The sequence below is a fragment of the Elephantulus edwardii genome, unplaced genomic scaffold (genome assembly GCF_000299155.1).
Source record: "Elephantulus edwardii isolate Elephantulus edwardi_28Jun2011 unplaced genomic scaffold, EleEdw1.0 scaffold00136, whole genome shotgun sequence".
In the NCBI taxonomy this organism is placed as follows: Eukaryota; Metazoa; Chordata; class Mammalia; order Macroscelidea; family Macroscelididae; genus Elephantulus; species Elephantulus edwardii.
The window spans coordinates 631,923-649,509 of record NW_006399886.1 but is presented as its reverse complement, the minus strand read 5'-3'; the positions used below and the strand labels follow the sequence as shown (position 1 = coordinate 649,509).

Sequence of the window (17,587 nt, the reverse complement as noted above, 5' to 3'; positions counted from 1 at the left end):
CATAGAGTCACTGTGAGTCGTGCTTGACTTGACGGCAATCAACAACAACAACAGCATGTTGTATCCACCTCCTCCATCATCACTTCTACTCCCTGAAAGGGGGGAGAGTAAATTATTTATAAACATGGAGGTAAAGAATGACAAGTGATCGTCTCTGGAGAGAATGGAGGAGAAAAATTATGGAGCCTGACTGTTACTTTGTCTTACAAAGTGTGGCCAGAAAAAGGGAAAAAATCTAAACCTGGTTACCTCTACCATGTTCACCATTTGTTTCCCTTTCTTACTGACATCAAAAGCAAAAATAACTTTCTAATATTTTTATTTCTAGTGACAGCCAACAAGACAGAAAAAGTCCTTTTTCAAAATCTGTTGTCATGTGGCCTCATAGCTGACCCCCCAGGGTGTTTTCAGAGGCAGTAAATGGCATAAAGAGGGGACTGCCCATCTTTCTCTCACAGAGCAGCTAGTAGATTTAACCCATGTGCTTTGGATTGGCAGCACAACTTCTTAACACACTATGCCACCAGACTAGTTTTCAGAATTTAGGACAAGTTTTTTGGAAGTTACCCCAAAAGAAAGCCTGTACTTCTTATTAGAACTTACATATGATGGACAGAACTCTAGCAACTATTTGGATCATAAGGCAAACAAAATTGCATGAATGGCTGATGAGAAAAAACAAATGATGATATGATGTTGATAAAATTATTATACTAACCCCAGACTATCAAGACATTTTAAAATAAAACAGAAATATACTTCTACACCTTGTTTAAGTCACTAAAGTCAGTTCTCTAGTAACAGCAAAATGCAATTCCTGATAATTAAGTCTTGTATGACCTTGTAAACTATGACATATAAAACACTGGTACAAATGAAAAAGTGAATTAAAATTAATGCCAATTAACAGTAAGAATTAATAAAAAATGTGATTATTATAAATTAAGAATCTTACAAAAAACAAATATTTTATCAATTCTATATCAAGACTAGAAAGGAAAATGAATGCTTTCTCATAAAATAAAATTTTATGTCAGAAATCAGCAAACAAAGAAGTAAATCTTCTGTTAGACTATTACTTCCATTTTTATTTCTGTGCTTGGTACCCAATAAGCATTAAAAGTTATGTGAGGTGAATAGTGCTGTTATTAACATTGGTGTACAAGTTTCCTTCTGTGCCCCAGTTCTCATTTTCTCAGGGTATATTCCCAGCAGTGCAACAGTTAGATCATATGAAATTTCTATGTTCAGCTTTCTAAGGAAACACCAAACTTGCCTTCCAGAATGGTTGTACCATCACAAGAGCATGGAAATGAGAAATTATGGTACATTCACACTATGGAACTACACAACAGGCACGGGAAATAATTTTGTAAATCTGAACGAAACTTGGGAGGGACTAGAATGTATTATGCTAAGTGAACTCAGTCTCATAAGGACAAATACTGTATAAGACCATTATTGTTGAAATAGATAACTGGTAAAACGTGTATGAGGATCTAAGGGAGAAAGGGGAGGGGAGCAGAGGGCAGGAGATGGTAAAGGGTATTCACAGAGTCACATGGTTTGATGAGAGGAAGAGAGGTGGGTTGGGGAGGTGGGGGGAGGATCCAGTGTAAGGGGCAAGGTATTCAAACTCTGTAGGTAAACCAGTGTAATTTTTTTTTTTTTTTAATGTGTGTACCGTCAAATTGGATCTGACTGGTACACAGGAGGCGATCGTTCCTCCTTCTTCAGCAGAGCATCTGGTGGATTTGAACCACGCACCTCTGGGATTGCAGTGCAGTAATTTTTTTTTTTTAAAGTCATGTGAGAATTATGGATGACTTTATTGCCACTTATACCAGCATTACTGAGATAAATAATCTATAAAGTCCCAAGAAAGGATACAGCAGTTTCTCAACCTCAGTTTTATTGATACTTTCACGCTGGCTAATTCTTTGTTGAGGGGTTGTCTTATGCATTCTAGGATTTCTACAGTACCCCTGGCCTTTAACAGTAGATTTCAGCAGCAACCTCCAATTATGACAATGAGAATGTCTCCAGGCGGCTAAATATCCCTAGCAAGGAAAAAAATTTCTTCCAGCTGAGAATCCAGTCATAAAAAAAAAAAGAGTAGTTTTTGCATGTAATTTAGTCTTTAACAAGGAGCATACGGCTTTTATCCTTAAATAAGAGAATATTAGATTTATAACACTTCTAATTTTTTTTAAATTTAATATATGTTAAAATAATAAGTGAAATACAATTAGATTAAAACCTCACAGGCTTTTTACATGGAACAAAAAGTCAATCTTTCTTTAAGCACATCTTTGTGTCCCATGAAGCAGCAGCTCTACTGGAGTAAGAGATGAAGTTTTCAATTGTTAACAGAAAGGTTGGTAGTTTAAACTCATCAATCACTTTTTTTGGAGAAAGACATGGCAGTAAGCTTCCATCAAGATTTACAGCCTTGGAAACCTAATAGCAGTTGTACTTTTTCCCTTAGAGTCATTATGAGTCTGAATCAACACAATGCAAGAATTTTTGGATGTGATTGTTAAGGAGCCTTAATGGCACAAAAGGTTAAGCACCTCAACTGCTAACCAAAAGTCTAAGGGTTTGGATTCACTCAGCCACTCTTGAGCCTATACCTAATAATTACACCTAGTAATATAGTTCCATAAAGATTATAGCTAAGAGCTAAACAGCAACGATGTCACTCTAGAGACTAGGGTGTGCACGATCAAAAGAATGGTCTTCACAGAGTACTGGACCTCTAAGAAAAGAAACAGGTTTGTCCTAGAGAGGGTGAAACCAATTAGCTCCTTGGAGGCAAGGATTTTGAAGCTCTGGTGCACATACTTTGGAAAAGTGGCCCCTGAGGGACAAATCCTTAGAGAAGGACATCAGGCTTGGAAGGGTGGATGGACAGTGCAAGAGATGAAGACCCTAGAGGATATAGACTAATATAGTAACTAAGGTAATAGGGTAAGTTTGTCAGAGAATTGAGATTGGTTCAGGACAGAGTTCAAAGCTACTGTGCATAGAGCTGCTATGAGTCGCAGGGAACTATGATGGCACATAACAACAACAACAACTCTGTCATACAAGGTACCACTGTGTTGAAATCAACTCAATGGTACCAAACAAAATGTACTAAGCACTTTCCATATTCATCCTCTCATTTCACATTCATTGTGTAATTATCGATTTTTCTGTTAAGAGTTTGAGATAGCTATTAATCAATCACATTGTTGTTGTTAAGTGCCATCAAGTCATAGGCGACTCATAGCAACCCTATGAACGAAAACCTGCACACCTGTGTAACTTTCGTCCTTTCTCAAGGTTCACAGGATTTCCAGAGGCAAACTATTATGGAAGTGGATGCCACTCCTGCTTCCAAGCTTATTTTAATTGAGGAGCTCGTAATAACAAATATTTTGAAAGTACTTTTATTAATATATCTAAGTGTTTCCACATATATTTATCTTTCACTATATTCATTCTCCTCTATAGTGCTTCGGTAGTACAGTGTATTCATTATTTTTTTAAATTATTTTTATTTTATATTGGCTAGTATACATTGTGTTTTGTTTCTATACATTGTTTCACACATTCCTCTATTCACACTGTTTCACAGACTCATTCCCATATATTGTTTTATAAAATTAAAAACTATTGATCCATGTCCACCATTACCCTCTCTTTTCAGGTCCTCAGTGAATGTTTCCTAATTCCTTCACCATCTTCCCATTTTATGTTGTTTTACGAAAGTCAGTGTAAATCCACTAGCTATCCCTCTGGGATATGGGCAGAGTCTTCCTGTAAAGATTTTAAAGCCTCAGAAACCCAGCAATGGGTCATTATGAGCCAAAATGGACTCAAGAGCAGTGGGTCTGGTTTTTGTTTTGCTTTGGCTTTTTTTTTTTTTTTTTTTTTTTAGGTATCTGCCTCAAATTTTAAGAAGCTCTTATAATACAGTGGTTAAAGACTTTGGTTGCTAATCAAAAGATCAAAGGTTCAAATTCACCACCCATCCAACTGGAAAACAACATACCAGGCAAATACTATACTAAGTATTTCAAGTTCTCACTTTAAGCAAATGAGACTGTGTGATCTACATAGCACAGGTTGTTGAATCTTCCTTCAGTCCTGGTGCCATATTCCTCTTTATTATATCTTTTATTCCAGCTAGATGAATGGTTTGCATAGCAAACAGACTGAATAGATATGGTGGAAAAAATACAAGCTTGATGAACACCTTTCCAGATTTTAAATCATCTACAGGTGGTCTCTTACTCTGTTTTAACAACTTTCTGATCTAGTTATAGGTTTCATATGACCACAACTAAATGTTCTAGGATTTCCATTCTTCTCAATGCTAGCCATAGTTTGTTATGATCCACACAGTCAAATACAAAAAGCCAATAAAACAGAGGCAGACATTTTGCTGGTATTCTCTGCTTTCAGCCGGGATCCATCTGACATCAGCAATAATATCTGTGGTGTCATGGTCTCCTCTAAACCCAGCTTGAACTTCTGGAATTTCTGTATCTTCTGCAATACTTTGCTTGCATGCGATATTAACAATATTGTCCAATAAATTCCATTTTGTTGGATCACCTTTTTTTAAAAAAAATCTATTTTATATTGGTTTGCATACAAAATTTGTATATATATACATTGTGGTTTCTTCATTCACATTATGTTTCATATAATCATTCCCACACATTGTGTTTAAAAAAAAAAATAATCTCCACTGAATTATGCCACTACCCCATATTTTCAGTTCTCTGCCAGATCTTTACCATTTCCTTTATCTCTTCTCTCCACCCATCTAATTGTGATTCTGCCTCTGCCCACCCTCATTCCTCTGCTTTCACTGCTTCTCCTCCTTGGATCCCCTTACACATTTTACTAGTTATCCTTCTATTTTTACAATGGTCTTATTCAGTTATCTGTCCTTATGAGGTTGAGTTAGGTCACTTAGAATAATGTTCTCTAGTCTGTCCCAAGTTATGTAGTATTTTTCAAAACTGTTGCTCCTAAGTGCTGCAAACTATCCCATCATGTGAATGTCCCATAATTTCTCAATCCATTCAACTGCAGTTAGACATCTGGGCTGTTTCCTTGTTCTTGCGACTGTGAATAACACTGCTATGAAAACTGATAGGCACTAGATCACCTTTCTTGTGAATGGAAACACACACAGATCTCTTTCAGTCAATTGGCCAAGCAGTTATCCTCCAAATTTCCTGCTACAGACTTGTGCAATGATAGTCTAAAGTTGGCTTTTTTTTTTAGCCACTACCTTAACCCCATCTGGTTTTCAACTACCTTAATTGTAGGTACATGGTCTCCCAAATCAGCAACAATGGAGTATTAATAGAAAGAGAGTACCCTCCATATTGGGAAGGTGGGGGAAACACCAACAAAGGAGGCATTAAGCTGCAACCAGCCTGGACCACTGTTCACTAGTTTCTACCCAAAAAAAAAAAACCATCCTGCATACTTACTGTCATATGAGTCATTCCTTTAATGGATTTGGCTCTCTGGAGGACCTTCTAGCAAATCATTAAATCCATATACCATAGAGGAATTGGAACATTATCCTTCATCACCACTGGATTTTGTTCAGATGGTACTTCTTGAAGTTTTTCAGTGTTAATCAGTTTGTTGTATTGGGGGCTTTTTTCTGTACCATGATTCTGTGTATTCCTTCTATATTCTTTTGATGCTTCCTAAATCGTTGAAGATTTTGTCCATAGCATATCTCGGAATTGCAATTCAAAGTATGAATTTCCTTTTCAACTGTAGAAATGTCAAGTAAGTTCATTCCTTCTTATTCTCAAACTGCACCTCTCTGCACATTTCATTATAATACTTAACTTTGTTTTCTCAAGCTGCCCTTTTCTGAAGTTAGGGTAGATGGAAACCAAAGGGGACTAACACCACAATCACTTTTTGGTTTTGGGGTTTTTTTTAAAAAAGGCACCTGCAGTGAATAAAACACTGAGCATACAAAATTCAATCATTCCACATCCAACCTCATTTCTGTCACCAAGACCATAGTTACTACTACCATACTTCCTCACTATTCTTGAATTTTGCATTCCAGTCACTAATAATTTTTAACGAAAAACATATAGGTAATGGTGTCCTAATGTTAAGAAGCTGCCCTGCAATCCTAAAGGCATGTGGCTTGAACCCACCAGCTGCTCTGTAGAAGGATGGAGAAACTCCTCTTGTGCAATTTGCCTCTGAAAACCTGCTGGAAGGTCAGCTGTGAGTTGGTTCCGACATACTGACATATAACAACAACATGGGTGATCTTTATGTCTGTCTTGCTCCTTAGATATGATTTTACTTATCAAGGGTACAAGAATAAAAGAAGGGTATTTATATTCTTCTTTGCTAGTCCAAACACATGGGTAATGGTGGTTGTTGTTAGGTGCTGTAGTGTCAAGTACAACTCACAGTGACCCTATGAACAACAGATCTGAACTCTGTCCTATCCTGCACAATCTTTATCATCCTCAATACGTTTGAGTTCACAACTGCTGATACTGCATCAATCCATCTTACTGAGTGTCTTCCTCTCCTTTACTGATACTCTAGCTTTCCAAGCATGTTGTTCTTTACTAGGGAATAATGTTGTGTACTTTCGCGTTGGAATCAACCCATTGCTGCCCCTCCACCAGGTTTTCAGAGGCAGAAAAGCACATGAGAGAAGACTGTCCATCTTTCTCCCATAGAGGAGCTGATGGATTTGAACTGTGTAAACTGTATGGCAGTGCAGCTCCTTATGATTAGGCAACCAAAGCTGTCTTTTCAAGGAGTAACCTCTCCTAAAAACATGTCCAAAGTACGTGAGATGAAACTTCACCATCTTTGCCTCCAAGGAACACTTTGGTTGCACTTTCTCCAAGATGTATCTGTTTGTTCTTTTGGTATTCCGTGAGATATTCCGCACTCTTATCCTATACTTGAGCTCAAAAGTATCAATTCTTCTCCTATAATCCTAACTCACTGTCCAGCTTTCAGATGCAGAGCACATGATTAGAAAGACCATAGTTTAAATCAGACACACCTTAGTCTGACAGCACTGCTCTTTAAAGACTTTGGAGAGGTCCTGGACAGCAGACTTTGCTAATGTTATGTGTCTCTCAATCTCCTGACTGTGAGTATTAACTGTGGATCCAAACAAGATGAAACTGTTGAAATTTTCAATCTTTTCTCCACCTATCATGATGTTGTCTACTGGCCCAGTGGTGAAGATTTTTGCTTTCTTGACATTTAGAGATGTAATCCGTATTGAAGGCTGCCGTCTTTGATCCTCTGTAAGCACTTTAGGCCCTCCCTACTTTCAGCAAGCAAAGTTGTATCATCTGCTTAACAAAGGTTAATGAACATTCTTCCAATCCTACTGCCACACTCTTCTTCATAAAGTCCAGCTTCCCTAATTATGTGCTGAGCATACAGACTGAACAGGTGCATTCAAATGCATCAATGAATTTTTATAAAGATCTGCTAAGGAGTTCCCGAGTTTTCTTCAGAGGTTTCAGACTTCCTAAAGAAAAATGCATCTGTATTCTCACATGGTGCTCTTCTTGTTTTGTCACTCCCTATAGTAGAAGGTTAAAGAGACGTACTGGAACAGGCATTAAGGGATATCTGAGGGTGTAATTGTCCTTACAACTAGTTGGTGGATGCAGAAAGGTACTAATTTACTGTAGAGTGTTCTAGTTAAGCTACCCTAAGAGGGACAGAGCACTGATAGCTTGTGTCTGATCCCACTAGGTAACTGCATTCTGTACTTAATGGATACTTTTTTGCAAAACTCTTTCTTTCTTTACCTAGGGATGGTATTTAAGATAGCGTAAAAGCTTAAGATACATAAGACACTTCTGAATACTTTTCATTTTTATGACAGAATAAATTTAACCGAAAAACAGTATTATAATTAAGACTGCTGTTCTCTTAAGGTTATTTCCCTTAACTGTCTAGGACACATTCTGGCTGTGCTGTGTTGCCAGAAAGAAACCAGCTTCTTTTGGTGGTGGTTATTATTCACATCTAGAGTTTTCCAGCTTTTGAGGAGGTAGGGTCCAATCCACAGGTATAGTTTCCCTGTTTCATGGCAGAGGTACTCTACTGTAGCCTTGCAAACTTCATGAAGCACTTCTATGTATTCTTAACAGAATCATGATGATTTGCATGCTACTCACCTGCAGTGGATTTATAGTTATTCTGACACTAATAGGTATCCTAATTTACTAAGTGTATAATTTATCATCTAAAAAAATTAAATATACATGCTTATCAACCAAAATAGAGAGTTCTGGTGCCATTGTCCATAGGAAGGTGTACTACTAACCCAAAGGCCAAACAAACCTCTCTGGTGGTTTGAATCTACCAGTGGCTCTGAGAAGAAAAGTTGGGCAATTTATAGCCTCAGAAACCTAATGGAAGGTCAGATATGAAAAGGTTATGACAGCAATGAGTTTGAGTGGTGGGGTTTTTTCTTAGTAAAAAAATAAGTTGAAATACTACAACCTTTAGGAATCAGGAAAACTTTACCAGTGATTTTCTGAGTACTTCTAGTAACTTTTTGTTCCATTTCAGCACTTTGCCAAGCAATCAATTTATTTTATAATTTGAGGATTTATTTTAATTTTAGTCTAGCCTCTGTCTTTTAACAGAAACTGAGGGCTAAGTTAAAATCCCAGCTGTTCATCTACTAGAATTTGTTGTTAGATGCCATCGAGTTGAGTACAAGTCATAGTGACACTATGAACAATAGATGTGAGCCCTATTCTATCCTGTGCCATGCTTATCATCTGACACTTTTAAGCCCAATGCTTCAGTTACTGTGTCAATCCATCTCATCTTCCTCTCTTTCACTGACCCTCCAATTTTCCAAGCAGGACTTTCCTTTCCAAGGAGGAGTGGCTCTTCCTCACAATATGCCCAAAGCATGTGAGACAAAGCTTCACAATTCTTGCCTCTAAGAGGCATTCTCTGGTTGCACCTTCTCCAAGACATATTTGTTTGTTCTTTAGGTAGTCTACTGGATATTTAGTATTCTTCTCTAATACCACAAATTAAAGACATTAATTTTTCTGTCATCCTTACTCATTGTCCAATTGTTGGGTTTCATTCTGGCCTATTTAAAGGCTGTTAACACATAGATTAAGTAACATTAAGAAAAGGCCCTCAATAAAAGCCATTCTCCCCTTCCTTTCAGTTAGCAGCCAAACCCACTAGGCCACCAGAACTTCCTAAGAAATAACAATGCATAGTTATAAAATGTCAGATAAACTTGGTCCTTTAATAAAATCGTAAATTCTAGGATAATTAAGCATAAATGACCATTTAATTGTAAAAGAGAGAACATGCACTAAGCTAGGTGTCAGGTAATTACCACCTAGTTAAGAAAATTAAAGCAAAATGTAACCAAAACCAAGATGTTCATTAATGATATAAAAAGGAAAAATTTTTAAAATTTTTCTGCCTCTATATTTTAAAAAAATCAGTAATCTAATTTTAAGAAGCCTATAGATAATGAATTTACTGAAAACATGATTTGGGAGTTATAGTGAGTCAAAACTGATTTGAAAAGCTAACAGATGTGAAATACACAGCTAGAAAGAAACTGCTCTAAAGACTAAACCCCTATATCAAGTAAATACAAATGCAAGATGGGCTATCTAAGTCCTAAATAACAGGCTCCTGAAAACCCTATGAACAGTAAATAAAATATATGTATGTGTGTGTGTGTGTATGTATATATATATATAAAATATATAAATACATACATACATATATTTTCAAGAAAGTCATTAACTACATGGCAATGCCAATTAAAATTGATTAATTCCCATATCAAGAGAATACCCACCAATAAACCAACCTATCTATGACACTAGTCAAAAAAGAAAACTAAATCAAGAGATAGTTTAAACCAAAGCTGAACAACTCCTGTTTTCTCGGTTTCAAAAGAAAAATAGATGATTTTATAAATGTTGTCCAGAGTTTGAAAGGGCCTAAAATCAAATGTAAGCAATCATTATTTCCACTTCTTATTAACCTTAATTCATAATTGTTACTAGAATGAAATTACTAACAGATCTAAACTACTCTTTTAGACAAAAGAGGAAACGGAGGCAGAGAGTTTAAGTAACTTGTCCATGGCCCAAGGGTGGGAAATGGTCGAGTCAGGATCTGATCTCTATATATAATACATAAAAGATAAATTTTAAAAATAGATGGAAAACAAGTACCTAAAAATGTTAAAGTTTGCAAAAAAAGAATGCTGTTTAAAAGAAAAAAAATACAAATATCTGCTTTAAAATACGTTTTATATTGTAAATATATGCTGACTTGAATAAAGAGTACACAACTTTTACCCCGACTTAAGTATCCTAGTGCTGATATTTTATTAAATACCTTAAACTATATAATCATATTGCCGTAACAGCATACCGTGTAATTTTTTTTAAAAGTGTGTGTATATTTGTATAGATGTGCTGCCATTGTTCATATACTTTATTTCACAGGCTAAAAATACGTTGTAACATAAAGATACATATGTCACTAGAGAAATGTTGTTAAGTGCCGTTGATTCGTAGACAACTCATAGGGAACCTATGAATGTAAGACATAAACACTTGACTAGAGCAATAGTTCAAAGAAAACTACTATCTCGAAAAGCATTGACTAAGAAGAGTTGTTGTGGTTTAGGGGAAGTGGGAGGAAGCGCTTAAGTAAAGGAAATATGGCAATCACACTGCCTAACCCCCCTCAACCCTGGTCCTCCAAAGTAACTAAGTCACTATGGGTCAATGCCCAAAGCGTTGGAGAAGTGGCCCAATGAGATCCTGAGAGGGGATGACAGGAGACCCAACGAGAGGGGGAGGGGAGGGGAGACGGTGACAGGAGAGGGGGCGGTAGAGAGATGGCATGCTTTGCATCCCAGAAAAGGAGGAAAATCTAGGGGGTAAAGGGGCGGGAAAGGATGGCACGAAATATTACAGAGAGGTGAAAAGAGGTGAAGAGGAACAAGGTAGGAAGCACAAGAAAGGCGGGACCCTTGGGCAGGAAGGGGTCTGTTTCGGGACAGGAGATGTCAGTTCTGAGCTTTACTGCCAGCCGACCCTGCTTGCCTCCTTCTTCTAGCGCTTCTTACCAACCCTCACTTCTTAACAACCCAAAGATTGAGGGTCAAACCAGTCGCGCTCCCCAACCCCCCACCTCAAACCGGATAGGTGTCGGGGGAAGCTTCAACCTCACCCTCCTGGGTGAGCGTACAACTGCGAGAATCGGACACAGCCCAGACTTCGGGGCGAAACAGGCAAGCGACGCAGGGAGGCCCTTGGTCGGGTGACGAGACAGGAGCCTCACCTGACAGAAGCGTCGGCAGTAATCCCGACTGCTGATCCCGACGCCGCCACCGCCACAGCTGCCGCCACCAGCGCCGCCTCCCCCGTCTCCAGCTGTTTTAAGTCCCTCAGGCCCTGGCGGGGACTCCACAATGGCCACGAGCTCTTCTCCGAGGCGTTCGGCCTCTTGGTCGCTCTCTTCCTCCGCCATGAGGCTCTCGCCGCCCAGCGCGTACCAGCCCCTGCGCCGCCGCCGCTCTAGCAGCCTCGGCTAACCTCCTCCTCCTCCTCCTCCTCCTCTAGTTCCCTCCCCCTTTACTCCCCCTTCAGCCGGACAGGGGACTCGGTTCTATTTCCGGCTCCGCCCACCCACGCCCCCAGTTTTCATTGGCAAAATGTAGCCGCCAGTCATACTTATGCCCACCCTTCCATAACCATTGGCCAAATACGCCGTCTATTTGATGGGCACACTATCCGTTGGTCAATACTGCTCGGCGGTTGCTGGGGACCGCCTACCGGGCTCTACCATAGGCAGCGCAGGAGGACGGGGCGCGGCAGGGGACACGGCGGCCGCCGCGGGGCTCGTTCGGGCAACGGTGGCGGCGGCGGCAACGGCGGCGGCAGCAGCTAGTCGTCTTCGCTCATCTTTTTGCTTCTCTTCTTCCTTCTCCTTTCCTTTCCAGCTGTGTCTCGTATACTTGCTCTAGCTGCAACCCCGATACTACGGTACCAACTAACTGGGAGGCCAAGGGTGGGCCCAGCCGTTGGTGTGAGCTAAGGGCCCGGGGCCTTCCGTCCCAGAGCGGGAGCTGGGGGCGGGACCAGGGCACCGTTGTCGGCGGGAGGAAGAGGGAGGAGACGGGAAGCTTGGCAGCGACCGCCTCCTCCCCAGAGACTATCGCCAACTCCGCTGTCGAGTTCCCGGGGCCAGGGCCGCTGGGAGTTGGTCTCGCTCAGCTAGCGGGTTCTGGGAAGGTGGGCCGCCGGCGTCCTGTGCTCGACTAGGGGAGCAGGGAGTGCAGGGCTCGAGAACGTCCAGCGTCCTGCTTTTCCTTCCCTGTCTCGAACCTCAGGGCCTGTGGAACCCGAGGAAGTGCAGAGCGGGTCAGTCTAGGAGAGACCTGCGGATTGGGACTAGGGGCTAAATGTCAGAATCGACTTTTATGGTGTGGAGTTACCTAACAGGAGCAGTTTTATAAACATCTGTCTAGTGGTGGTCGTTGACGTTCTTACTCATTTTTTCATCCACCCTTTTACCCCTCATGTACCCTTCCCCCATTTTTCCTTTCCATTTGTGTTCTGTGTTTTACAGTAAAGGCATGACTTTCCGGTACCGCAAGGAAAATAGGGTGCAAACCCAGAAACTATTTCCTCACCACCACTTGTTGAAAAATTGATTTGGAGACCTCTTCGGGTACGGAAAGTGCCAGGGTTTGATGTACCTCTGGTTTTGCTCTGGAGATCCTTCACTGCTAAGCATCAAGAAGAAAAGAACTGGAAACTAAGCTGGTAAACATTTTAAAATTCTCATAGATTTTATTTTGACACAGGAAAAAAAGATTGATTCCTTTTATTTTGTTGACTTAAGCCTTGCTTCTCATTTTTTAACGTCTGTGTTATTTTTTAAGCCCTTTTCTTGAAAACACTTTTGTTCTTTAAGTGTACAGTTTAAAAACTAAATATTTAGAAGGAAAAGACGTCACATGTAGAAGTGATATTTAGCTATTATTGCACAGAAGTATATATCCTCTTTCTTTAAGAGCTAAGAACTAGTAATTATTGAGACTAACTCTTACAGAAATATAAATTATATACGGTTAGCTTTAAAGGAACTTTGGTGGCATAGTATGGTAAGTGTTGTTAAGCTATCTAAAAAGTCCTCCATGCTCCACAGGAGAAAGATGAGGCTAGTTTTTCCTCCTGTAAAGATTTGCAGCCTTTGAAAATGACAGAGGAGCTTCATTAGTTCACCCTGAGTCAACTGTTTAGCAGTAAGATTTGAGTTTGGGGTTAATATAAGTGCATGCTGGGCAGAGTGGAGGGACAGCGCAGGAGGAAAAGACCCTCTATGAGGTGGATTGATTCAGTGACTGGGGTAATCGGGATGGATGTGTCAGAGGCAGTGACATTGGCACAGGATAGAGCAAGATTTAGGGCTGTTGTACATAGGGTCGCTATGAGTCGCAAGCGACTCAACAGCACATAACAACAACAACAATTCACTACTACACAGGAGTCATACTTGTCTTACCTGCTATTTGTAAGCCCATGCCCTAATACAGTATTTGGCAATGAGTGGGGTATGGGTAGGATAGTTGGAATCCCAAGAGGGGGAGGAAAAATTAGAACAGTATTTACTTGAACATTAGAGTTTATCATACTTTCCAAAAGTTCTGTAAAATGTTAACTTACTCCCTTGGAGTGCCTGTAGCCACAGGAGTTAGCAACTTAAAGGAAACCAACCAGCTCAACCCATTGTGGTCCATTCCATCTCAACTCATGGTACCTCCATGTGTTTGTTACAAAGTAGAAACACTCCATACCGTTTTCTTGACTGTAATTTTTCACAGAAGATGATCACCAGCTCTTTCTTGCTTGCCACAATGGGGTGAGTTCAAATCACCATTCTTTATTTAATTATTCCCTAGTATGGATTGTTGAGATACTCCCATTTTCTCTGATTATACCTCAGAGCATTCATTGGCAATATATTTACACAGAATTGTAATGCATTTTAATTTCTTTGATTCTAGATTAGTTTTTAAAAGTATTTAGTATTTAAAAGGCACTTAACCTAAAGTTATTGCCCCAGGGAACCACTAAGCCATAAATAATAATTTTGAGCACTTGGCCCAAACATAACATGTTTATTACCTTAATTTTTCCAGTGTCTATACCATGATTAAGGTCTTTTGCTCTATGATCATTAAGTTTGCTATTAAGATAAATTTTAAAAATTATGTAAAAAGTTGAACAAGTGGTAGCACTGTGTTTTTTAGATTTTGTTTTAGCTTACTAGTTATTTTGCTAGGCAAAATAAATAAATATTAACAAATGTGATTATTAATACTTAATATGAAAAAAGGTAAACTTAAAATTATGCCAAAAAAGCACTTTCCATATCTTATCAATTTTAAACAACTTAGGAGACACATTCATGCATTAAAGAATAGCTAACTTTGAGCTTTTCCTTTTTTGCTTTAAAATTTAAATGCATTACATCTGGGTTCTTAGTTTTTAACTTTTTGTCCTAACAGTGTTTTGAAAGTTCTGTTCATTTTCAGAGGGAATTATGCCATGTTAGTGACCCATTACTCTGAACAGATTTCCATACTTTGTTCCTAAAATCAGTTGTCCTAGAATTTAAAGAGAAACTTTTTTTAAACTTGAAAAATATATATATGTAAATTAAGTGTATTAACACCCCAAATACTGACCTTTGTTTAGGTTTTCTAAAAAGTAGTAATACCTGGCTAAGTTTGAGTTCATTATTAATGGAATGAATTTATATGAAGGAATCTCCGGTGGTGTAGCCAGTAAGGAGTTGTACTGCTAACCTATAGGTGGCCTAAATAAGTCCACTAATGGTTCCAGGGGAGAAAGATGAGCATTCGCTTCTCATGAAATTTACAGCTTCCTAAAACCTCCTGGAGGATCCACTATGAGTCAGCTCCCATTCAAAGGCAATGAATAGATTTATATAAATATATAAACCAAGGAATAAGTTGTTATTTCAATAGTAACTTGAATTCGAGTTTTCCCAAATCTTGAATGTCAAATTTTATGCCTCAGAAACTCAACGGAGAGTCAACTCTAAGTCAATTCCTACTGGAAAGCAATAAATAATAGTAGATCACTGTTAATTGCTTCTAGCAGAAACTATTGTTACAACACATACCTTTCTCTCTCTTGTTTTGAAAGATCCCTATTCAAAGTCAGAATGGAACGATTTGTAGTAACAGCACCACCTGCTCGAAACCGATCTAAGACTGCTTTGTATGTGACACCTCTGGATCGAGTCACTGAGTTTGGAGGTGAGCTGCATGAAGATGGAGGAAAACTCTTCTGCACTTCTTGCAATGTGGTTCTGAATCATGTTCGCAAGTCTGCAATTAGTGACCACCTCAAGTCCAAGACTCATACCAAGAGGAAGGCAGAATTTGAAGAGCAGAATGTGAGAAAGAAGCAGAGGCCCCTGACTGCATCTCTTCAGTGCAACAGTACTGCGCAGACAGATAAAGTCAGTGTTATCCAGGACTTTGTGAAAATGTGCCTGGAAGCCAACATCCCACTGGAGAAGGCTGATCACCCAGCAGTTCGTGCTTTCCTGTCCCGCCATGTGAAAAACGGAGGCTCCATACCTAAGTCAGACCAGCTGAGGAGAGCATATCTGCCTGATGGTTATGAAAACGAGAATCAGCTCCTCAACTCGCAAGATTGTTGACAAGGAAGTTACCACCATTGTGATCAAGATATGTAATGTGGAGTATTAAAGTTATGTGTTGATTGTGTGGCTCATTTTTATATTTATTTCATTAAAATCATGTGATGCTGTTTTGCAATTTGTATATAGCCGCAGAAAGGAAAGAGGGGAAAAAACACTGCTGCAAAACGTAATTGTTAATTTAGTCACCAACGGTATAAAGTAAAACTTAGGTTTAGAATGTGCTAGAATACCTGAAACCTAACTTTAAATTTGATGGTTTTTCTCCTGAAATGTGCATGGAAAAGCTGCCCTGCTGTTTTACCTTGTTGCCATGTGTGACTATTCCTGTGAGGGTACTTAATTATTCTGATTGAAGTTTAGCCTAGGAAATTGAAGCTGCTGCCAGGCAACACCATTCACAGTAACTTTAAGGAATTATTTCTTATTAGAGGATCCTCTTCAAAAAGGAAGAAGTGGGAGGAAACTGTTCTTAAATCTTCAGATCCCTAGCAGAAATGACTGTTTTATCAATTTCCAACTGTATTTGTATATGCTATAGACTCTGTCAGTTCCTTGCTGTCTTTTTTCTTTTTCCACATTTGTAAAGGTTTATTGCTGTATTTAGTAGCTTCAAATGACCAAAAGACTAAAATATTTTTCATGTCAGTGCCAAAAACCTTGGTAGTTTTTGCAGTGACAAGATTTTAGTCTCTTACTGAAAAAAAAATTTGTAACCACAGCTTTTATTTTAAGCATTATCCTTTATTAGTAAACTTTTTTTTCCCTAAGTCTTGGTATTCGAAGTTCCAAGATAGGCAAGGTAGATATTTTATGGTTGAGTTTATTAATTTTACAGAGAATCAATAATACTTTTGACTGGTGGATGAGATGATGTTATGAAAATTACTTTCTACATATTAGTTTTCACATGTAATTTTATAAGATTATTTAGGGGAATGACCAGTTTACTTAATGACATTCATATCTGCTTTGCCTCTGGTGACACAAGATTTTGAAACATGGATGGTAAACTACTGTTTAGAACTTTTGGCAGGATTTATGTAACAGAGATCTGGCAGTTTTCTCCATAAATATTTGTGAGGGGGAAACAACCAGTTCTGATATCAGTGCTGCTTTGGAGATGTCATGTTCAGGGAATGGTCAGCCATGATGAGGAAATGATCTCTGAACCTCACTATCCTATAAACTTACCAAAGTAACTTAGTCCAGTTAAAACCTTTCCAGCAGAGAACTAAATTGTGTTTTTAAAAATACTAGCAAAAACTTGCCTAGAGCATTAAAAGTATTCCAGTTTAAAATACTTATAAATACTTATAATACTTAAAAATATATTTATATTACAAATGAGCCGGAAAATGATTCCCTATATGATCTCTGTAATAATTTTCTTCTGCAAATACTCTTAAAAAAAAAAACAATGGAAGAATACTTAAGATTTAGTATTTTGGGAAAATACTTTTCCATATCTAAGTTTATTTTGCATGTTATATTTCTAGTTCATGTTTCAAAAGTGATCATCTCATTTCAGATACAACTTTTTTTGTTTTCAATAAACCTGCCAACAGAGAGAAAAAATACTTGTCAAAATTCAGACTTTATTTTACTCTCCGTTATCTTAAAGTAACATAATAAATGCCTGAATAATGCTGTCATTAATATGGTATGAGACCAGCTGCAAAACAGGCAAAATATATTTTGCTCTTTGTATGAAAGAATTTGCAGGCAAACCATGTTTAATTTCAATTACCTAAGATGGTTGAGAAATGAAAAGAGATTA

The 17,587-nt window shown here is 38.6% G+C and overlaps 1 protein-coding gene across 1 annotated transcript; it reads left to right on the top strand.

The window, feature by feature from the left end:
• The first annotated feature begins 15,303 nt into the window (after positions 1–15,303).
• Positions 15,304–15,807, top strand: CGGBP1 (CGG triplet repeat binding protein 1). Its single transcript, XM_006894136.1, has one exon. The coding sequence runs from the start codon at positions 15,304–15,306 to the stop codon at positions 15,805–15,807; it is 504 nt and encodes a 167-aa protein (XP_006894198.1).
• The last annotated feature ends 1,780 nt before the right edge of the window (positions 15,808–17,587 follow it).